This window comes from Arvicanthis niloticus, chromosome 19 (genome assembly GCF_011762505.2).
Source record: "Arvicanthis niloticus isolate mArvNil1 chromosome 19, mArvNil1.pat.X, whole genome shotgun sequence".
Lineage (NCBI taxonomy): Eukaryota > Metazoa > Chordata > Mammalia > Rodentia > Muridae > Arvicanthis > Arvicanthis niloticus.
The window spans coordinates 48447175-48471583 of NC_047676.1; the positions used below are offsets into that span (position 1 = coordinate 48447175).

The window sequence follows — 24409 nt, forward strand, 5'->3', positions numbered from 1 at the left end:
GTGTATGTGTGTGTATGTGTTATAAATTTGTTTTAGGACCAATAAAATCCTAAGAGAATTTTTACTAATTTTTTTTCTGGCAGGATATGATTATATTTGTGTAGTTAAGGTATTTTTTTTCAAATGGGATAAAATAATAATCAGCTTATAAGAAATCCTTAGGAAACGTAAAATGTCGGTTTTGTCTCAATCAATACAGTGGACATTTCACTTAATAACATAGATAAAAAGCAAAAGCTCCCAGGATGGAAACCCATCAGCTTTCATGTTCTTAAGCCAGAACCTCCGGAACTGGGCAAAACAAGACAAGTCAACTGATATGAGATAGAACTTTTAATCTCATCTTGGAAATTTTCAGAATTCCCAACTGCCTTTACTTGAAAAGTAAAGTTTTTCTTTGTATGTTGTGTGTGCACACATGTATGGAGGCCAATCTCAAGGTCCCTTTTCCAGGAGCCATCCATCTTGTCCTTTTGAGACAGTATCTGTCACTCAGGCCTGAGCCTGGGGCTCATCCATTAGGCCAAGCTGGCTGGCCACCAAGTCCCCAGGCACTCACTGGTCTCTGCTGCCCCAGTGTGGGGTAACAGCACCATAATTAGCTCTCTACATGGGGAACAGACTCGGGCCTTCATGTTCATGCCACAGCTTAACAATTGAACTGTCTCCCCATACATAGACTTCCCATTCTTTGTCACATGAAGAAACTGAAAAACTAAGGTTTTATTATTTTCTTTGTTGGGAAAAAACTCTCTGATTATGTTTCTATTCTTTCATTACTTAGACTTTAAATGAATCCTAGTCCTTAGGCAAATCTCAGACCAATTAAGTCAAAAATCTCTGGAGATGAATCCCATCTTAGATTTCTGCTGCTGATGTAAACTAGCATGATCTAAAGCAACATTGGGAGGAAAGGTTTATTTCACATATACTTTCCATCAATGTGGGGAAGCCAGAGCAAAGACTAAAGCTGTCAGGAACTTGGAGACAGCACCATGGAGGGGCGCTGTTTATTGGCCCACTTGCATGAATGGCTTGCTCAGCCTGCTTTCTTATACCACCCAAGACACTCACTGCCTGGAGTTAGCACTACCCCACAATGAGTGGATCCATGTACATGAAACATTCATCAAGAAAGTGTCCCACAGGGTCACTTATCAGCCATCTCATGAAGGCATTTTCTAAGTTGAGGTTTCCTCTTCTTTCTCGTATCAAGCTGAGAGAAAAAAAACCCACTAGCCAGAGCAGGTCCCCAAGTCAGTATTACTTAAAGCTCCCTGGGTGAATGCAGGGCAGCAGGATTGGTATACATGACTCTAAAACCAGGACTTGGGACTATGTGACAGAGTAGAATTGGAAAGTCTGAACAAAATGATCTTGAAAGATCCTTTTTGTTTTTTAATCCTCTGACTTTCAGATGGTATCATGTGAATTATTATGAAGAATGAAATTAATCAGAGGGAATATGATGTTGTACAGCAGTCAACAGTGGCTGATCTTACATGAAAATGTTAACTATATACTTATATAGAAGCCTACTACAGTGGTACTTCATAGTCTGTGGGAGTTTCACATTTGTTTTGGTTAGAAAATAGGAATTTAATTAAAAGTGCAATACAATTTTGAGAAATTTGGAATCTCCCAAATTACAGTTTAGTACACACACTGAAAACACCATGCTGGGAAAGAATGTTATGGTATCGGAGGAGTGCTTATTACTGTCAGCAATGCTGTGTCTAATCATTAATTGTACTTTCTCTTTTTTGCATAGAACACTATTTGTGTATTTTTACATTTTAAAAATTTTTGCATTTTTATTAAACATAGTCTTTGATAGTTTAATACATGTGTGTAATACATGGATGTAATATGTGTATGTAATAATTCTGGTCCCATTTACTCCCTATTCCTCCCATATCTCTCTTACCCTTTGCAACCCTTCTGTCTCCCTGCAAATCTCTCTCCTACTTTGTGCATAACCCACTGACTTGAACCAGGGACATCCACATGAGCATGGGATGGATCCCTCCACCGGGGCATAGGAGACTCACGAGGGGCTCTATCACTGAAAGCAGCAGGTCTTCCTCCAGCATCCATCCAACAGGTCCCCATGAGCTCCCAGCCTTGTCACCACCTGCTGCTCTGAGTTCATGGGTTCATTCACCATGTCATGTCTGGAAGACAGTAGAAGAGGGACAGAAAGATCTGTCTGTGCTGAGCCAGATGATAGAGAGGAAGTCTGTGAAGTGCTGTCTGCACTACTAAGCAAAAATCATTAAGACAGAACAAAGTGTCTTAATAAATGGCCATTAGGGTAGTCACAAAAGAGAAAAAAAAGTGCCCCCCCCCAAAAAAAAAGTAACAGGTGTCAAGGAAAGCGAGGCTTCACTTCTCCCTTTGGAAATGTGAGATGTGCAACACCTAAAGAGGCCGCCCCTCCCAGAGCTCTGCGCCAGAGAGCTGCCGCCATGACTTACCACAGGACACTTCCAGGTACTTCCTTTGATTCTGCAGTGACTTATGGCCTAAAACAGAAGAATAACTAAAGGAGAGGTGTACTCTCACAAATTTCAACAACTACTATGGTATGAGCTCATTAAATTTTATAGGGTAGTATGAAAACATTTGAAAGTCCATAGTGTACTTTTTCAGTGAAACTCACAAACAACTCAACACATTAAAACTTGAAGTCTTTACCTTACCGTGTACCTTATGGTTTTCATCACTGAAACATGAAATGTTAAGTGCAGAAAACCCTCACAGGTCTGCTGGAAAGGAAATGGTTTTTATTAACAAGGATTTTATTGTACATCATGCTTTAAGTTTTTTAAGGTTGTACTGTAATAATGATTCCATTAATAAGTAATAAATATCACTATTTGGTAAAAAAAAATGGCTATTTTGGTAATATGAAAAATGATAGTACTGTTACTGGTTAAAATACATGTTCTGCATTTCTGTTGTACCAAAATATTTTAGAGGTGGACTAAGCAGAACCCAAGGTTATGGGTAAATTATGGGTTTTCTGTTACAATTTGAAAATATTTACTTCATGTACCATTCTAACCAAAGAGAACATTAACATATTCCATTTAAGACAGATTTTCTTTTGTTAACTTTTCTGATCTAAATAAGGCCGTAATTTCTCAAAACATTCCAAAAAATTTTGAAATAACTTGAAATTTTGAATCCACACTGAAATAGCTATTATCCTTTTTTAGTTATTTTAGCCCATATTTTTAATGTGGTAAGTTGTCAGAGTTCATACACATCAAAAGAGAGCAGATAAGTAAAAATCACTTTAAATGAAAATTACACACATACACACACATGCACACACACACACATAAACTGATAGCTCTATATGTGGCTCATAAGCGTCTTTTGATAATCTGGCTGTCAAGAGAGCACTGATGTTGAGAATTCTATGCCTGTAGAAAGAGGATATCAGGGAGTAATAATGCTTTGACTCAAAATCTGAAAGAAAAAAAGCATTCTCTCCAACTGGCAAAAACGTTGCATCATAAATTGAGTTGTCATTGAATTAGCAGAGCCTGACTGTTTTAAATATTTCTTGTTAGTTTAGAATTTAAAATACTTAACTAGTGTCAGAAAATCATTGCATACATCAAAACAGGAGAAAATACATTCCTTTTTTACTTTTACCCAGCTATCTAGATTATAAAGCTAAGTGTTACATGATAATCCTGGGGCGAGTTTATCCACCATCCTAATATTTTATATTTATAGATGTAGAATTATAAAAATTATTTTAATTTAAAATGGATCTCACTGCTTTGATGATGCCTTATGTAAGCTATGATATCCAAGATAGATTTGTCAGTAGTAAGCTTTAGTTATAATTTAATGCCCCCATCAGCCATTTTCTGCTTACTTACTCATCTAGTTAAAAAAAATACTGTCAAACAACTGGCCACTCCACTGTTTCCAGAGCTCTGCTTATTTGTCACTGCTCACCAGTGCTGCTAAGGTCCCAGTACTGCCGAACACTGGCACATCCAACCAAACGGAAATGCCCCCCCCCACCCCCCAATATACCCACATGTCTGTACCAACACCTTTGGGTGCAGCTGAGGCCACAGATGGATTAAAACGTAAAGTATGTTACTCGTCCTTTAAAGGTCACAAGAAATTTTAAATAAGACAGATATGTCGGTATGTATTCTATATATACATACACAAAACTGGGGCTAAATACAAATTTGATTTGAAAAAGCAGTGTTTTGAATATTTTTGCATGAGATGTACTGGTATCTTTCTTGTAGCTATATCCCAACTGAAACTACCATTCAAAAGTAATCCATAGTAAGCTAGCCAGACTCAAGCTTAAGACCTTTCTTGATTTTTAATGTGTAAAGTGGAGCCTCCCTGAGAGGTGAATAATTTTCTGAAGGTTACAATGACCCAGAACATTCTGTTCCAACATGCATGGGTTTTTCTTGATAAACTAATTCATAGCACGGTACACTTTGGTGTAATTTGAGTTGAGACCTTGGGCTAAACTTTCTGTCACAATTTCACCAATAAACTTAAAAGTTTAACATATAATTAAGTGGTTATAAGTAGAAAATTTGATAAGATCCACTTTATTCTGTATTCAGTATTAATCAGAGAGAGAAGTAAGCAAGCAATTCTTAGAGGAGAAAGTCATTACGTTTTACTGTGTGAGGAAAGGTCCTCAAGTCTGACTATGAAGTGGTTACATTAAAACCTTCTGAGTTGACACTGTAACTAATGACTGAGTGTCTGCCTAGTGTGTGAAGGCCATAAGTTCAATGCCCAGGATTTCAAAAGTACAAAAAGGAAAAGAATAAATAATAGGCCCACCTATGCGGTATACTTAATAATGTTATGTAAAACAAATAGAAAAACGCTGGAGATATTTATCTAAATCCTATAAAGCAATTGCACTAATTAACACTAACCTCACTCTGTCATTGGTTCACAACCTTCCTGATTCTGTGACCCTTTAATTCTGTTCTTTATGTTTTGGTGATCCCAGCCGTAAAGTTACTTCATTTCTACTTCATAACTGTAATTTTTCTTCTGTTCTGAATCATAATGTAAACATCTGTGTTTTCTGATGGCCTTAGACAATGCCAAAGGGATCACAGCCCACTAGTTGTGAACCATTGCACTAAATGATTTCATAATTTTTATTTCATTTTTTAATAGAAAAAATGTACTTCTGGCATTTATCATGTTTACTCTAGAAGGAAAAATAAAAATAAATTATAGCTAGCATATTGTGGTAAATTTTATACAGATTATAAAATCCTAGATTGTATAGAAATGTAAACATAGTATCATGCTATGTTACCTAGTGGAACAAGAATTATATTACTCCAAAACTAAGGAAAATACTAAAATACATAGACCCACATATATTTCTGGTGTAATATAAAAGTTAAACATTTGGCCCTGCCATAAATTAATTCTTGATGCATTTTAAAAGATTGAAATTATCTAAGTATCTGCTTCAAGCACAATGGAAAACAGCTAAGAAAAAGAAACATTTGATTACAGAACAGAAAACAAAACCCTCCACGTACAGATGACATAGCAGATGTATATACACAGTCCTGGGTAGTTAAAACCTGCAGAAGCTAGCGAACAAATTTACCAAGATCAGTTGTAACTGGGTGTGGTAGCCCAAGCCTGTAATCCTAGCACTCAGGAAACAGAGAAAGGCAGGAGGATTACAGGTTTCTGGCTAGTCTGTTATACTGTGAGGTTTGAGAATGCAAAAAGGTTATTGAAAAAGCTATTCATACAGTAGTATCTAAAGTAATAAAGTACCTGAAAATTACAAGATTGCTGAAAGACATTAAAAATACAAATTAATTAAAAATTATGTGAATGGGTTAAAAATGCTAATATGATATATAAGTACTACCCCAAAGCTAATCAGTCTCAAAGTTTACAAATTCTTACCACAATTTGAGGATTCCTGAGTAAACAAAGAGGGAAAAGGTCTTAAGCCGGTTAGATGGCTTGTGGGACAAAGGTACTTGGTGCCAAGCCTGATGACCTTAATTCAAAGTTCAGTGCCCTGAACCTACATGGTGGGAGGAGAGAACCAGTCCCCAAAAGTTGTCTTCTAACTTCAGTGAATGTGCTCAGCCTTGTGGGTGCACACACGTGCACACAAAATAAAGAAAGAAATAAAGAAAGAAAGAGGAAGCAACTTTAAGTAAAGAAATATAGTATTATCAGTTTCAAAACTTACTATAGAGGTATAGTAATTGAAACAGTATGGTATGGTCATAAGTAAAGATAAATACATTAGTGGAAAAGAGAATCTGAAAACGTGCCATATATCTATAGACAGTTGGTTTTGACTGGGTGCTAAATCCATTCAGCAATGAATAACTTTTTCAGCAAAGTATGCAAATTAATACAACTAATCACCTATGTTATACTACATTAAAGAAAATGAGCTATGCATTGTCTTTGAGCTATCAATGACAAAAGTATAAACAATCACTGTGTGTCCATTAAAAATTAAATTAAATATTATTAAACATTAACTTCAAATGGAGTAACAGCCTGAGAATAAGGCATAAATGTCATATAGTTCTGCAAATAAAGCATAAGGCTGAAGCTCTAAGATCAGGAGACTTCAGATACACACCAAAAGAACAAGCAACAAAAGGTAAAATAAGTAAACGGCACTTCACCACAATTAGAATTATGTATAGATCACATTTATCAAGAAAATAATAAAGGCAATATGAGAAAATATTTGCACACCCCACAAGCAGTTAATATCCGTGATATATAAGGAAATATAACTCAGTAACCAGAAGGTAAAAAATAAATCAGTTTTGAAATAGGTCAAGGATTTGAATCAGCACTTCTCCTAAAGAGCCATGCCAGTGGCTAACTTGTATATTTAAAGCTTCTCACATCATGTATTATTATGGAATTAATTCTGGAATTTGAAGCTACAAGATGATTTGGGCATGGTAGGATGGCAATATCAGTTGTAAAAGAACATAAGAAACCCTGGCAAGGGGGAATCGAAATTCTTGTACCTTGCTAGCAAAGAATAAAATGGTGCAACTCACCATAAAAGCAATTTGGAAGATCCTCAGAAGGCTGGATGCCATGACTCTACAGCTCTACTCCTGCATATACACAACCGAAAGAATCCACACAGGGGCCACAACAAGGTAGCTGCATGACAGTGTTCATTACTCCATTATCCTCAATACCACAACGGTAGTAAGAAACCAAGTACCCCTTTGCAGTTTGATGGATAAACAAAATGTAGCATGGTCACAAATCTCATGATCCCACCCATATATCTTTAACTCTGGGGACTTGAAGATGAAGATGAGGATGAGGATGACATTTGAAATGCAGTTGCCCTAACTTTTCAAGTATATTAAGCAAGCAAGTCTATACCTATTTGTGACTATAAATACCTCACTCCACCTCCACTAAGCCCTACTTCTGTCAGTCAGCCTTCCACACACAGAAATCCTTACATAATGTGAACGATGCAGGGAGGTGAAACCCTTCCCCTGCCCATCACACATGGCAAACGGGGCATGTCTCCTTCTGAGTACTAGTCCCAGGGCTCTGTAAAGAGCTTTTTCCATGAGAACTATAAAATGCCTCTTCAGTTTATTCATAGTAAGATTCCTCCTCTGTCACTGCAGAAATACATTTGAAAGGCTTGATTTGGGACAGGCTTCAGTGAGATGCTAATGGCCTCCCCTGTTCTCTGAGGCTTGTGCTCATGAGCAGGCACCCACCCATTCACACAACAAATACAGAAAGTCACTGAGACCACACTGTAGGCTGCTGACACTGCAGAGAATCCCTCGAAGGAGCTCTTTATAATCCTTGACAGAAAAGATGAAATGGAACCATATTTTGTAAGGGAAAAAGGTCACGCAGCCTTGTTATGTAAGATATGAGAGTCATCATTCAGAGGTAAAATTCTTTTTACAAAATAGAATTTAAAAGAAACAGTCACTTAGGCTTTTGGAAACTTAGTAGTTTTTATACTCCTTCCAAACCTAACAGCAACTTGCAAATGTTTTAAATGGGTCTCTCTTGCTCCTTGATTTCACTGAAGTTCATTTCATTAAGATTGTTTTTCTCAGAAAATAAAACCAGTCAGATTCTGGTAAGTTAGTTCATATTATTTGTTAGAATTCATATTAACACCAAAACACCACTCCCTGGACTGCAGGCTGCTGTGCTCCACGCCAGCCATTAGGACAACCTAGCAGCCTCTGTCTGTCACGTGACTGGCTGCTGCAGTAGAAGAGACCCCCTGCAGCATCTAAAACTGATAAAAAAAAAAAAATCCATCTAGAAGCACCCATTTGTTCTTTGCAGTCATTTTAAAAGTCAAGTGACATACTTGTGCCTGGCTTCCAGTGGTAAAGAAATAAAAATAAACCCTGTACTCAGAACAAGACTAGAATATTCGTGAAGGATCCAAAGTAAATCCTAGCCATGAGAAGTTTAGTTCAGTTTATGTGAATGTATATAATAGGGTAATATTAATTATTACAAATATGACTCAAGACTAGAAAACATTATGTTAAATCAACTGGTGTTAGGTTTTTCCAAAATCTCAGCACAGAAGAGAAGGAGATATGAAGTCGCACCCCAACACAAGAAGCTATTTGTAGCTGCCAGCTGCCAGGAGAGGAGACATCAGTTTTCTTTGCTGCAGCGACAATGGGTACATCAGCCATACTCCAGTGCAGGTTTTGTGCTCAGGAGTGGTTGGCCAACACAGCCAGTTACCATGTTGTTATTTGATGAGAGAGAAATAATATTAGCTAGACAGGGAGTGAGGTGGGGAGAAACCAAGGAAGAGTTGGGGGAAGAAAAATAATATGATCAAAATATGGTGGATGAAATTATTATCAAAGAATATGTTAAAACATTATTTTAGAAAAAGAGCATTGTCTCTGCACCTGGGCCGACTATAAACTCAAGTAGTTTTATGGGATACATTTACTAAACTTTCAAGGATTCTAATTTTATGCAAACTGTTCCCACAGCTAAAAATCGATTACAAGTTTTCGAGTGTCAGAAATGTTAAGCCTTATACAAGTTAACAAGTTATTTAACCAGTTTCATGAATATACTTGAAGTACACAAGACTTCTGGGTAGTGACAGATTAGCCAGAGTGTCAGACTTTGTGAGGGATACCTGAGCCTCCTGCCCACAGGTTATCTCACAAAAGAGCAGACACGGTCCGAATATGTCACGGGGTGAGCGGCATGGGATAGTACTGAGCTTGTGAACCTGTCCTTAGTAACAAGCACTAAGTGTTCTGTGTTCCAAAACTAAGCACACCCACTCTCTGCCTAGCGGGAACACGTTATCTTGCACAACTGTTTACTAAATAAACATCATTGGAGGGATCGGCCAGAATGCAGACAGTATCTCTGCTTTCCAAGTATGTTGACACACAGCAGTAGATAGAGAAACCTCACCTGATCACAAACATATTCTGCGAAAGCTGTAAAGATGTGATACACTAACCAGGCAAAACCAGGAAAGCATTATCAGCAGACATGTTTCCTCTTTAGCATGAAAAGCTACCACATGAAATAGTAATAATGTGAGCCTTTAACAATCAGTACGGTATTGATACTGTGTAGAAAGTTATGATTTACAAATAAAAACATGGGGTTATCGCTTGAGTAGACTTTGAAGTGTTATCCAACATTAAGAACTAGAGAGTATCATGGAAAGTAAAACAAGCCACACAGAGAAAGACAAAATACCATGTTTTCTTTCATAGGTTACCCTGTGTTTTAATTTTTATATATGGAGGATATGGGTAATAAAACAAGAAAAGGACCATGAGAGGGAAAAAAAAAATCTTAAGGCAGGGAGACGGCTCTGTGGATTTATAAAGCACTTGGCACATAAATGCAAGAATCAGAGTTCTGATCCCCAACACCCAACTATGTCCGCAGTACTTGGGGTGAGGGCAGGATCCCAGGACCAAGCAGGATAGCTGACTACCCTGATAATCCTGCTCTGCTTGGTGAGAGACCTTGACTCAGTCAGTGAAGTAGAGAGCACTCAGGGAAGGCACTCAACAGTGACCTTAGGCTTCCACAGCGTGCAAGGCACTTGTGTGCCTACACACATGCAGACAGGCACTCACACACATACTGTAACAGTTAAAAAGAAGTCTCAACTGAGAGAAGTGAAAAAGCAGGCAACAGAATGTGTGCAACAGGAAAACAGAGAGGACTGTTGGTGGGAGGGAGGGAACCAGGGAGAGGTCTGTAACATGGGGCATAGGGTAAGGAACACAGTGGGAAGACTGACAAGAACATCGAATGAAAACTGCATAACATAACCCATTTATAATACATACTAACTTTAACTGCATTAGAAAACTATTCCACACTAGAAAAATCTTGAAGAATCTAGCTGAGTTCATCTTGTTAGCAGATTGAGGTTGGGGAGGAACTGTGTCGACATCCAAATAGACACAGAGATGTTATTTTGAGTTGATAGAGTGTACATGATACTGGCGCCCTGGAGTCGGTGGTTTAAAGCCCTCCGGGGTGCATGAACACGTGTCTCCATCTTGTTTACACTTTAATACAGCATAGCTGAAATACATGCACACATTGGACCCTAGTGTAAACCATGTATTAGGATCAAGTAATTCTCAACCATGGCTGCACATAGAAGTTTATGTTGTTTATGAAAGTGAACTCCAGATTCAGAATCCCCTCACTCCACTGACACCAATCCAGACATATTTCCAGAGTGTCAGGATCATAGATATTAAAGTATGTGTGTTTTCATCACCATGCATTTAGAGACATTGACTTCTAGACGATGTCGTTTATATGGGGGCAAAGCATGGTTCCTGAAACAGAAAAGACTTGTAACTATTACAGTGGTTAGTGGCCCTCAGAAGCAGATCCCTACCAGATGAAATTCTGAGCCTACTATTTAATTCATCTTGCTAAGGAGAAACTAAGGTTTTAAATTTAAATTAATTTAATTTACTGATTAAATTAATTTAAACTAAATCAAACTTTTATCCACTGAGGATGATAATTTCTAAGAAATTCTCAGTGTTCAAGACTGAACTTCTTTATGGCGGGCACCATATCAAAATAGTTTTAGATTTTTGCTAAATTATAATTTATATACTCTCTGTAAGATGTAAATAAATTGGTTTTACCATGTGATATTCTGGCAGTCTTGTTAAGGTTAGCAACTGACTTAGAAAAGAAATCAACGAATCTGAAGAAAAATAGAAACCATTTATAGCTAAGAATAGTGAGATTTCTGATTCAGAAAAAAATGATATACAAAAGGCAGTGCAGGTTCCTCCTCTGTTAAAACCATGAGTTTTACTGAATGTTCTTTGTGGACCAGCCCTATGCTGCTATTAATATGTGTTAGTTCATTTCATCCTTGTACTGGACATGGCATTTGTATTTGTGTAGCCATCATTGTCTAGTGGAGACTGCATTAAACACGGAGGTTTATATTCTGACGTTTTCTAATACGATCTCATAGTTTACTTACTCCTCTGGAATAACAGTATCTGTGAAGTACTTTTTACACCAACTTTGATTCAGAAATGGCCACTTAGAAATTTCAATGAAGGAGTTAGGGAAAGGACAGAAAGAGCTGAAGGGCTTTGCAACCCCATAGGAAGAACAACAACATCAACCAACCAGACCCCCCGGAGCTCCCAGGGACTAAACCACCAACCAAAGAGTACACATGGAGTGATCCATGGCTCCAGCTGCATATGTAGTAGAGGATGGCCTTGTCTGGCATCATTGGGAGGAGAGGCCCTTGATCCTGTGACGGCTCCATGCCCCAATGTAGAAGAATGCCAGGGTGGTGAGGTGGAAGTGAGTGGGTGGGTGGGTGGGTGAGTGAGCACCCTCATAGAAGCAGAGGAAAGATAGGTTTGCAGAGGGGAAACCAGGAAAGGGGATAACATTTGAAATGTAACTGAAGAAAAAAAAAACTTAAAATGAGAGAGAGAGAGAATAAAAGAAATTCCAAGGCTTATAAATTCCCACTCACTCTCCCCTTGATTAAAAAACATTCAAAGAAAATGGAATGAGAGTGGATACTTTTTAACATCAACCCCTATGCAGTCAGGCTTGTCCCTCAGGGAACCCAGAAACATATTTTTAACTTTTATTTATATTCCTTTGCAGTGCTTAGCCTCGCAGCCTAAGCAAGAATTCAGATCACCAGTCAGAGGGGGTTCTGGGTGGCCCCTCTCTGCTTAGTCTAGGGGCTGAAGTCCCCTCTTTTAGGTTGGGTGGAGATGGGACCTGGGAACGCCCTGGATAGAGTAACAACCTCATCTTGAGTCTTGTGGTCCTCCATAGCTAACTTATGATAATGTATCTGAATAGATTTTGCTATCAGATTATCTATCTGGGTATGGCCCTCATGCCTCACTGGACAATGACAGGAGGACCAGAGCCATTACAAGGTCCCCTTTAATTACTGGAGGTCAGGCCTCTATCCCCGCCTTGGCAAGATTAGAATCGCCACAGCCCTTCTATACTTGAAGAAGGGAGGAGATGTCAGGGGCAGCCCGGCTTATACACTGAAGGCCTAAAATCAGCCATAAGCCTAAAATCACCAATAGGCCTGCCATACATGCCTGCTAACACAAAGTCTTGGGTCTCTGTGGAAAAACACTGAAATAGATGGCTATAAGCTATTATAAACAGGCAGCTTTTGTGGAAATCTACCAGCCTGAGTAGTCATAGACCTTGTAAATAGGCAGCCTTGGCGGATAGTACCAACTTAGATAAGGACAAGTGAATCATAGGCAGAGTCATACTGATCTGACCCCTTAACCTTCACCCAGCTGATACCCTATTCTGAAAGATATCTGTACTCCCCCTGAACACCTATGCTCCTGTGTCATCCCCTTCCCCACATCCTGCATTTTTTGTGTTTATAACCCCTATGTTAAAAAATAAAAATTATGATTTGATAATAAAATAAAGATAGAAAAAAAGAAAGAAAATGAAATGAGCCAGCCAGTGGTCACTATCCAGTTCACACATAAAATTATCTCATCTAATCTGGTGCCCTGCATTGTATCTCTCCCACTGTCTCCTCCTGCTCCCTTCCAGAAATGCAGGATGTAGGCACACAGGTGCATGGTAACGCTGATAGGCTGGTAGGGTGGAAGCCAGTATCACAGCACACAGGTCAGCTGAGGCTGCCTGGGAGAGCAACACGTGGACCACTACCCATCATGCATCAGTTCTTGTCCTGTGTCCACTCTTGCTCATGTTTTCTGGCATTAATATCACTAATGCAATGCATATTAATGACATTAGTTATTTGACCAATGTACTTAAGTTTTGACTCACCTACTTGGAATCTGAATAACAGGCAGGCCTATACAGCATCCTTCTGGACCAAGGAAAAGAACCCACATCTTTAATACTAACAGCAATTTCTAAATAGCAGTGTTACTTGACCTCTAGCCTGCATGGGTGAAGAAGCTTGAGAGAGGTAATATAAACTACTTTGAGACTTTCTCCTGGTGTACTTGGATAATATTTGAGTGTGAGAATATGTGCCCCACCTTTTTTTCTTTCTCCTACAGTACTGACTTCAGCTTTGAAAACAGGAAGGCTGCTGAGACTGACATTCTCTTATCTCGTGATAAGGTCCACAGGCTGAGTGCACAGCAGTACAGCTCATCTGAATGAAAAAAGATAACACATATGTGCTTACCCAAAAAACAGAAAAATTAAATTAAGAAATATTTTATGTCTTTGAGAACTTTGTACAGTGTATTTTGACCAAACTCACACCCCCACATCCCTAGTCATTCAGCTTCTTGGCTGTTTTTTTTCTTTTATTTAATTTATTTTACTGGTTATTTATTTACATTTCAAATGTTGAGCCCCTTCCTGATTTTTCCTCCTCAAGCCCCCCATACCAATGCCCCCTTGCCTCTATGAGGGTGTTCTTTCACCTACTCACCCACTCCTGTCTCACTACCCTAACATTCCCTTTATGCTGGGGCATTCAGCCTCCAGAGGACCAAGGGCCTCCCCTCCCATTGGTATCAGATAAGGCCATCCTCTGCTACATATGTATCTGGAGCCATGGACCCATCCATGTATACTCTTTGGTTGGTGGTTTAGTCTCTGGGAGCTCTGAGTGGTTCAGTTAGTTGATATTGTTCTTCCTATGGGGTTGCAATCCCCTTCAGCTCCTTCAGTCCTAACTCTTCCATTCGGGTCCCCAGGCTCAGTCCAGTGGTTGGCTGTGAGTATCTGCATCTGTATTGGCCAGATGTTGGCAGAGCCTCTCAGGGGACAGCTATACCAAGCTCCTGTCAGCAAGTGCTTCTTGGCATCAGCAATAGTGTCTGGGTTTGGTGTCTTCGGATAGGATGGATCCCTAGGTTGAGCAGTCTCTGGATGGCCTTTCCTTCAGTCTCTGCTCCATTTTTTGTCCCTGCATTTCCTTTAGACAGGAGCGATTCTGGTTTTTTTTTTTTTTTTTCTTTTAAGCCCATCAAGTCCAATGTGTTTGTCCAGATAACTCTGGGGACGGGGCCTACTACTCCTGGAGCATGGTTGGCCTCTGAGGATCACCACACTTAAGGAAGACTGGCTGTCTCTCTCCCAGCACTTACTAGCTGCTGCTAGCTGCTGGGATAGGAAAAAATATTTTCATAAAATTTAATGAGGCCTTACACCAGAGTGTGCACATGGCATGTGATGTTAGGGAAGGAAAAGCTAGAAGTTTGACAATCCAGAAAGGCTGACTTCATTACTTTGTTCCGTTTCCACGGGTCACAGGTTGCAATATATTGAAGGTGACACATTCACAAAGGGACTTAAACAGAGTCCTATAAATAAGCCTGTTTGATTGCTAACAATGCAAAAAAATTGACATCATCCCAATTAAGCTCCTTGTAGTCTACAAAAGTTAATAATTAAAATTATCAAATGAAATGATCGGAGGTCAGATAAAGATGATTACAAATTATCTAAAACCTGCCCGAATCTCACTCTAAAGCATACCCTATTTTCCCTTTAACTGGTCCTTTGCGTTTTCAGCCTACATACTACAAATAAGTATATAGCTTAACACAAACAGCAAGCAAGAACTGTTCCCGATTAAAGAGGTTAGGCTTTAAATAGCCATGCCAAGAGCCAGGTGAATTCACCCTTGCTGTCTGAATTAGCACCAAATCTAGAGCAGGCCACTTCACATACTCAGTCGCTACAGATGAAGAAGCAGAGTTTGCTTTGAGCTGGAGCCTCATCTGACCTTGACCACCCATCACTAGCAAGTGCCAGAATTTTTTTTCCATTCAATCAAATAGCATATTTTACTGCCTTCTCTTATAGTAATTAAGCAATAAACAAATAAATAAAGTATGCAGCAGCTAAGCAAAAATAGTTAATAGTGAGGTATAGATCTTTTTAAATGTTCTTTTTTGTAAGCTTAAATATTACAAATTGGCTCTTTAGAGTTTACTTCTCTGTTGCTATGGTAAATAGTGTAAACAGAAGCAACCCGAGGAAGGAAAGGGCTTATTCGGCTTACAGGTTACAGTCCATCACCCAGGAAAGCAATCGGGAACCTGGAGGCTGGAACTGAAGCCCAGCTCGTGGATGAATACTGTGTACTGCTTTACTGCCTCTGGCTTGCTCAGCTGCCTTTCTCATAAAGCTCACACCCGCCCACCATGTGTTGGACTTTCCCACATCAATTATCAATTAAGAAAATACCTCAGAGTGATGGCTACAGACTAATTGATCTAGATGATTTCTCAAGTGATCTTCCCTCTCTACAGGCATGCCAAGCTGCAAGTTAGCCATCACACTGGCCAACCAACAAAAGAACATTTCTGTTGGTCAAGTTGAACTAAGGCACCGGATACTTAGCTAGTAAATGCACCCAGAATTTCCCGAGATGTGGCATTTCTCAGAAATGTATCAAGGGATTATATTTTTTCCACCAGCCAATCCACTAAGAGGGCCCATACTTTGAAGAATATGAAAATCAAAGCTAATATTCTCCGTAGAGTGCCAACATGTTTATCCAACTTACTCAGGGCTAAAGCATGAAATACATTCTCATAGAACTTTGCTCAGATAAAATCATTAAGGTGGAAAGCAGTGTGGAAGTCAGCTGGTATTCCAGGATACAAACAATACTTCCAGCAGCAGGTTGTGGTTACCGGAGCTTAAACTTACAAAAATTTGTATGTGAAAATAATCTTGACAAATTATGTCAGCCGATGCCAATAAGAAGTTTCCAACCCAGTGCTATGAATAATGTGGTCCAGGTCACTGAGCCAAGTGTGTCTGCTGCCCTGCCCTTTATACCCCAAACTGGGATTTCTCACAATTGTTCATTATTGAAAAAACAACTGTCAGATACCACCCAATAAAGAAAGCCGGGATGGGCTTTGTCAAGCACTGAGATACTACTGTAGCTGTTTTTATAATCAAGTGCCTGAGCTGGAAAGTGATTTTCCTCCGCTGTCTCCTAGGATTCCACAGGCATGCAGCCCCAGTGACTCGGAGGCAGTTCCCACACGGTGCCCACAGGATGGACTATCTGCACTTCGAGGATGACAGCCGGGGATGGTGGTTTGACATGGATATGGTGATCATCTATATTTATTCAGTGAACTGGGTCATTGGATTTGTTGTTTTCTGCTTTCTTTGCTATTTTTTCTTTCCGTTTTAGGAATCGGCACACTCCACTATAATTGAACAACCATAAACGTAAACAACAATAGCTTGAATATTTTGGAAGTGTGCTTCAAAGTTTTTATAATGTTGCATTATAAAAATTGTTAGTGTTTATAGAAAGCCTGAGGATAACGGATTTATTTATTAATTTCTTTCATGTAACAACCTAAACTTTATTCAAGAGCTGATCTCCCAGCCATTAGAAACAGTGCACTATTAATTCCATACTTTTTACTTTAGGACTTGGGGCTCTAATTTCACAATGTCATTTTTATACTTACTATGATTGTAAAGACTGAGGTTTTACCTCCATTTAAAAATAGTAAAACATAGATGAATAATTTGGATGGATACCATCATTATTACTAAGACGCTTAGTCAAGCACTATGTATTCTTAGGCAAATGATGTGCGTTAAAGATAGACCATATTCTCTGGGAACTAATCAAGCAGGGTATATTACATTTTGATTTCTGAATATCTCTACTTCTGTCTCCTATTACCAAAAATCTGACTATCCTTTTGTAAAGACTTCATAGCTTTGGTGCAACATTTTTAACTATTGTAAGAACGAACTATTCCATGCAGTATGACTAACACCCAATAGCTATGTTAGAGAGCCATATTAACACTTTCCAATTTCAGAATGAATCACTTGAGGAATAACAAATCTGACTTTTAGTAACCTAACTGATCAATGCATGTCCAAACTGTAATTAACCTGGTGATTCATTTAACTAGAAGGTTGTCAATGTGCAATAAAGAGTGGCTTTTACATTTTTTATTGTTGTTATTTGACTTAATGTGTGGAATTAGGAGTTGCCAAAATAGGGTTATGAATGTATATAAAGAAAAGTGGTATTTTATTCTCTTACAGTAGTTATAGTTACATTCTTTCCAAGAAAAGAAAATCTGCTCACAACAGTGTGAGCAGGAGATGGAGAAGGTATCTGGATTCAAAGTGAAAAAATTAAGCAAAGAGACATAAGCCAATGTGTTCACTCAGACGGGTATTTTTTTTAAATATTAGTTCATTAAAATTAGTTTTTTAAATATTAGCTCATTAATAGTAATGAACTGCTAATCCACCCTTTCTGTCTATCATGCAGTAACCTGACAATAAAAAGTGTGACTTGTGGCACTAATAATACCACCACTGTTCAAAACAGATACGCTGCCCCAATTTAGACTGTAAATTGCCAAAAATAATATAAGTTGCTGATTATTTCAAATAAAAGCATTAGACTGATAGTGCAATTTTCTAAGAAATGTGAAAGTGGTGCAGATTATTCTTCTAATACTTATTTCTGTTTTCACATTTAGAGTTGTGAAAAATATGATCAAATATATCAGACCTTTCAAATCCAGAAAACATAAAATACAATTTACAAAGAGAAGTATGTTTTTGTTTATAAATTAATATCTATAATCACTTGTGTTATTGATAAAAATAATGTGGATCTGGGAAAACATCATTCCTCCCACAGTACATGCATTGGTCAAACAATTGAAAGACACATGGGGACGATATTTTAAGAACCTTGAAACCAACTGTAGCTATTTTCCAAGCAATTCCTGGTTTATATGCCCTAGAAAATAGGTCTTGATTCATTCCTAGATTGTTTTCGAAGTTTTTTATTATATGCAAATTAAAAAATAAGAAACAATAATAATATTCCACAGAAAACATTCATTCACTTTGTCTCTGACACTTTAGTTATTGTTTTATACCTGTGACCTAAATACAAACGTCTACATGCCTGTCATAACACTAAAGTAATTAAATTTAGAAAGCAATTATAAATCTCTAATTTTACTTTAAAATAAGTTTACCTTTTATACAACTGGAGCTAAAAGCTACAAAATACTAAGTATGGTGCTTCCCAGAGCTACCACTTTCTAACAGGCCAGATAGGCCCGTTATGTCACTGAGACACTGAGACACTGAGACCCGGAAGAAGCACGAGAGGACGGAATGTAAGTATGCTCCTGTGTCTTTAGCTTGTCTGTTAAATGCATGGCATGTGTTCCCTTCTATCCCAGTTCAAGCATTTTAGCATCTGCAGGAGATAGAGCACCTGAAATCTTCCAAGCAAGACAATGATCACTTAACCTATCCCAGAAGTTCTCCAACTCCTGCCTTCCTTTTATCTCTAGGTAGAACAGCCAGTCTCCCCTCTGGTAGGTGTTTGCTCCCTTCTGACCTCCAGGAACCCAGCTAAGGGTAGCCTCTCTTCCACACCTCTGGCTGGGTGACTCCATATCCAGTAACATAATGACCTTCCTTCTGCATCCCAGTATACAATAACACCAGGCACATCGGCAGCCATGTTCAACAGGCCATTGTCTCTCTAGCCCCATAAACTTAACACAAAAACTCAGTGTGTTCCTTTTCAGCATCTTTCATATGATCACATAAAATTTCATTTTCCAATAAAGAACTGAAGAAAGGAAAAGAGAAATCCTAAATCTAATGAAATGCAATGTTTGTCCCAGTGATATTAGTTTAAAAGTTCATCACTATGATTTATCACCAACAACAATTTCTGTTTCTACAGAGCTTAATAACTCAGCATCTTAATTTTAAACATGTTTGGATGTTCATAATAATACCTGAACTGAGCTACATCTCTAAATACTTTAAATAATTTATTTTTAATGAGAATTTCATGTATACATATAATGCATTCTGATTAACTCTTAATCCCCATTCCCTTCTTCCAGTTCCTCCTCATCCCTTCAAACGTTTTCATCCCCATTGTTTAAGTCCCTTTAGTGCTAACGCTGTGTGCATGAGTATTGGGCCACTGCATCGTGTCTAGGTTCTCAGGCCTACACTGAAGAATACTGACTCTTCCTCTCCCAGAAGCCATCAGCTGCTCATAGTTCTCAGTTATCGCTGTGAGAGTCTCACCTCCGCCCATGCTGGCATCCTGTCTGGATGGCTCTAGTGTAGAACTTGTCCAGTCGCAGCCTCTGTGATGTCACATGTGCAACAAACCTGTCATGTCAGAAAAACACAGTTTCACTGAAGTCGTGCACGACCTCTATCTCACAATCCCTTTACCGCCTTTGCCATGGTAATTCCTGAGCCTTGAGAGGAAGCAGTATGCTAAAGATGTCCCACTTAGGGCAGAGCACACTGCCTTATTCTCTGTCTTTTAGTCTCTGAACATGGGCCATTTGTGGGCTTTCAATATTAAGCACTATCTACTGCACAAAGAAGTTTCTCAGATGAAGGCTGAGAGAGGCACTAATCTGTGCTTATAAAGGAATTACTTAGGAGGTGGCTTAATACCCATGTCCGTTCATAGAGCAATAGTGGTGGGTTCAGTTTCAGAAATTTCTTGGTTTCTTATTGTTTACATAAAATCAAAATGACTTGTGATGATTAATGTTAGATGTAAATTACATGGGATTTAAAACCATCCTAGAAGCAAATCTCTTGATATGTCTATGAGGAATTTTTCTATAATACATTTCTCAAGTGGGAAGACCCGCCCCCAGTGTGGGTGGCATGATTTCATGGACTGGAGTGCCAAAACAAAATACAAAGGAGAATGGGAGTTGGGAGGAGCACTTGTCTTCTCTCTGCCTCCTGACTATGGTTGCAATGTGACCAACAACCCCCTCAGACTCCTATTACGGTGAACTGTACCCTGGAACCATAAGCCCAGATAAATCCTTCCGTCCTTAAGCTGATTTTCTCAGGGTATTTTAGTCACTGAAGTGAGACAAATAATTTAATCTGTTACTTTTGGGAGCAAATTTATCTACTCTTATCTTCTATTGTCAGAGATAACTAAGAGGTGATGTATGTTCGAAAATTCACTTCTGAACACAGTGAGCGCCCAGCGGAACAGAATGAGCTGGAAGATGAGAGCTGGCTTCCAGCTCCTTCCTTCCGTTACGTAAACTTTCACTTACCTTAGCCGTGTTTCTGTGAAGAGCTTCTGTGACTACTGCCATGCACTAACATAAACGCCAACTGAATGTTCCTTTTACTTCCCACAAATTAAAAGAAGGCATACAGAGTCTTCCAAAAACAGAAGTGATTTTCACCCTAGATACATAGCTCTTAACTGAGAAAATGACAGAAGACTTAAAGATTGGAACTTTTTACTTACAAACATAATTTTTAAAAACGGTCAAAGAAAAGGTAAATTTAGGAAGTATCACCAATGAGTTTATCAATAACAAACCAATTGTGAATTTGGTTGAGTCTGGTTTTAGCTAATTTGTAAGTCTATGTTAAATACTGTAGTACTACTACCCTCTCTCATTTCACTACGGATGAAAGGATGCTTCCGTAGGAACAACTGTGAGTACACTGCGTAAAGCCCATGCGTTCCAGTCATTAATATGAAAGTTCAGTACTTTACCAAGAAGATATGTTCAGGTGCTGTGTTACAGAATTCCAACAAGGTCAAACGAGTTAAAATTAACCAATAGTGAAAGGATACATATATATTCATTCATTCATTTGGACAGAAAGTAAGCACTACTAAGAGAAAAAAGTTACTATACAAATAGAATCTGTGAAGAGGTAAGCATGAATTTCATTTAATAATAAACACTATACTGTCTACACTTTAATCACAAATGTTTGTGTTTCTGGCCCAACACAATGAAGAGTCAAAAGTTACAAGACTTGATAAAAATTTAAATAAAAAGAACATTTAGAGCAATATCCCCAGAATTATCATCAATTCTAGAATGATACAAGCAATCAAGATTCTGTTACCATGCCTAACACTGCTAAAATTGGTCCGATTCATCTGAGCACTAACAAACCACACTAACTACATTACAATATTACAGTTAGTCAGAATCAGAAGTCTCGTGTGCATTGTCACTAATGGTGGGAAAAGTTCTCAGGCCTTGCTGTCTTGCAGTTCTAAGTTGGTGCAAATGTTCTTTCATGTCTGGAGAAATATGGAAGATTCTCCCTTCTATGCCAGGCACTGCGATTACTCCTGATGGTTCATCTGTTTCTTCCTCAAAGGCTAGAAATACAATAGAACCAGTTAAAATACATGCTCACCAAATAGATGTTCTTAAGTCATAACTGAAGCTTTATTAAAGTATACAAATTGAAATTTATAAACAGTAGTGAAATTTTGTTTCTCCATCATCACAGTCAGAATTCATCCATGAATAAAAGTACATTAAACATATTATGAAATTTATAAGCAAAAATGCATCAATTCATTTTGACTTTTAAGATATTTTATACTTAAATAATAAATGCTTGAGGAATTAGATATGCTTACCTTCATTTGGACATTATACAATGTATGCACATATGGTAATATCACATGATACACATGATACAATTTTATGTCAGTTTTTTAAACCTTTAAGGTATTACTACATATTATCTCAAAAGGTTTTACTTGATAATTATATTTTTAAGTTTTTTAGAATTTTGTATGTGAGTACTATATTTACATCATTTTTATCTCTCTTTCCATGGCAACTCCTCTCATCCCACCACCCCCTCTCAAATTCATGATACTTTTAAATTATCATTAAATATATGGCAGGTGGGCTGGTGGGTTTTACAGCTGAGCCTATTTAGTGGGGATCATATGTGACAGCTGTCATTTTGCTTTCCATTTTACATTTTGAAAAATAATTAGACAAAAAGTATGGCCAGTGTATTAAAAGAACTCTTTTGTTTGAAAAAAAAGATAATTCATTTTACTTCCAAAGGGTGTAATTATAACTTCTAGAACTTGGATATATTTAGGAATATAATTATTTATCAAAGAATCAGCCAATTATAAAACTAACTATGATTTGATAAGATTTGCATTGGATTGTTGTTAAAGTGACCTTAGAAAAAGAATTAAGTTTCTAAACTCAATAAGTGGGGATCTGTATGCCAAGGCACAGCATCTATCAAGTAGGACAAGACACAATGTTTAATTGGACAGAAGTAAGCAAATTTGGCAGGTTATAATTTTTTCATCTGGATTAGAAGGTAAATGCTGCAAAAGTAGTTGAAGATTGTGAAGCAGAAACCCCTGAAAAGGACACAGTCTTCTAGACCGACTCTGTTCTCCATAGCTTTGGAAGCCTGTGAGGTCCCTGTGACTATGCTCCCTGGCATCTGCCATGTCACCTTGGAAAATAAAGGTCCATTTTTATTCTCTTCATATGTCCACAGACACCAGGACGCCCACCTACAGACTGGAGTCTAAGAAACAGTTACTCCAGCAGCAGCACATGAAACGCGACCGTCCTGTCACCTGTGAGGGATGGCGACTTGTTTGTCGTCATGATCAAACTCATCCGATGGCCTGAAAGACACTTCTTCCTTCCTTGCAAAATTTTTATTGACTCGAAGTGATTCATGACGATTGTAGACAGCACCTGTGCGGTCTCGGGGTCAAATGTTCTAGGGCAACTTCTAAACATACTGTAGCCGTCCTTCCCCTGAAATGCCAAAGCAGAACTCAGGTTCTAAGCCAGTAGTAATAAATACAGCAGACATAAATTTTAAATTTATCCCAGTGTTGAAAGTAATTCCTTATCTTTGTGCACAATGACATTTTCTTAAACCTGAGTGAATATAATTGTCCTACTCCGTAAATCTAGACACAGAGGCTGTGACCCTGCAGTGGCAGCTCAATTGTTTAAAGGCCTTGGGAATAGGCCTCTACAGTCTCCAGAGGTGGGAATGAAATAGTGTTAACAAAGAGGGCCATTAGAATGATATTGAAGAATCAAATCAGAAGTGTGTGTGTGTGTGTGTGTGTGTGTGTGTGTGTGTGTGTGTGTGTGTGTGTGTATGTGGTTTTTCAAGATCAGGTTTCTCTGTGTAGCCCTGGTGGTCCTGGAACTCATTCTGTAGACCAGGCCAGCCTCAAACTCAGAGATCTGCCTGCTTCTGCATCCCGAGTGCTAGGATTGAAGGCTTATGCCACTACTGTCTGCTCTGATCTGAAATGTACTAAAGGGCTCTCAGAAGTATAACACACAATCAGTGCATCTTACAAAGTTCCTTACACTTGGTACTCCAGACCAAATAGAGGCAAACACACCAAATTCACATGTAAAATCCTTAAAACTTAGTCATCTACATGTCATTCTGAGTAACATAGTAAGATATAAATAATTAAAATATATCTAAAATAGAAATACTAATTGTTTTAGGACTATTTATCACTAAATTTGAGTTTAGCCGTCCATTATAGCACTTTGGCTATACAATTTGGCTACACTTGCTAGTCATTTAGGGAACAGAATTGATATGCATGGATTTTAGAGGGCCTGCATTTTTAAATCTTGATAATAGTAAACAGTGTAATTGTGCTTGTGTACCATGAGATAAAACTAATTCAATTCATGAATCATAAAAATGCAATGGAAACGTATTATTTTCTAAGTGTCTGAATTCATGAAAGGAAACTTAAATGTGTGTGGGCATAAGCATGTTTATTAGCACCAATCAGTTTTCTTAAAACATTTAGAAAGAAACCAGTCTCACATTTGCAATGTATTCCTTAACGGCCAGGAGATAGACTTTCTTTTTCTGTAAGTACTGTCCCTGAACTTTCACAGTGTCTCTTAAGACTCGATGTCCTGGTTCTGCATCTGGATCAAATCCAAATTCTATCCCAGCAACTTGAGGAAACCTGAAATGT

General features: G+C 38.3%; 2 protein-coding genes across 5 annotated transcripts in view; one reads left to right on the plus strand and one right to left on the minus strand.

Moving 5' to 3' along the window:
- Positions 1 to 17539, plus strand: part of Rnf180 (ring finger protein 180) — a 172900-nt gene extending 155361 nt beyond the window's left edge. For all 4 annotated transcript variants that reach the window (XM_076916232.1, XM_076916231.1, XM_076916233.1 and 1 more), the window contains one exon: positions 16554 to 17539. In XM_076916232.1, the coding sequence (XP_076772347.1) occupies positions 16554 to 16753 (200 nt within the window). In that variant the 3' untranslated portion in view covers positions 16754 to 17539. The remainder of the gene's footprint in view (positions 1 to 16553) is intronic.
- Positions 17540 to 21293: 3754 nt separating this feature from the next.
- Positions 21294 to 24409, minus strand: part of LOC117723670 (mannosylglucosyl-3-phosphoglycerate phosphatase-like) — a 49485-nt gene continuing 46369 nt past the window's right edge. The window contains exons 6-8 of the mRNA XM_034523232.2: positions 24253 to 24400; positions 23012 to 23198; positions 21294 to 21763 (exon numbers count right to left, since the gene is read on the minus strand). Of these exons, the coding sequence (XP_034379123.1) occupies positions 21579 to 21763; positions 23012 to 23198; positions 24253 to 24400 (520 nt within the window). The 3' untranslated portion in view covers positions 21294 to 21578. The remainder of the gene's footprint in view (positions 21764 to 23011; positions 23199 to 24252; positions 24401 to 24409) is intronic.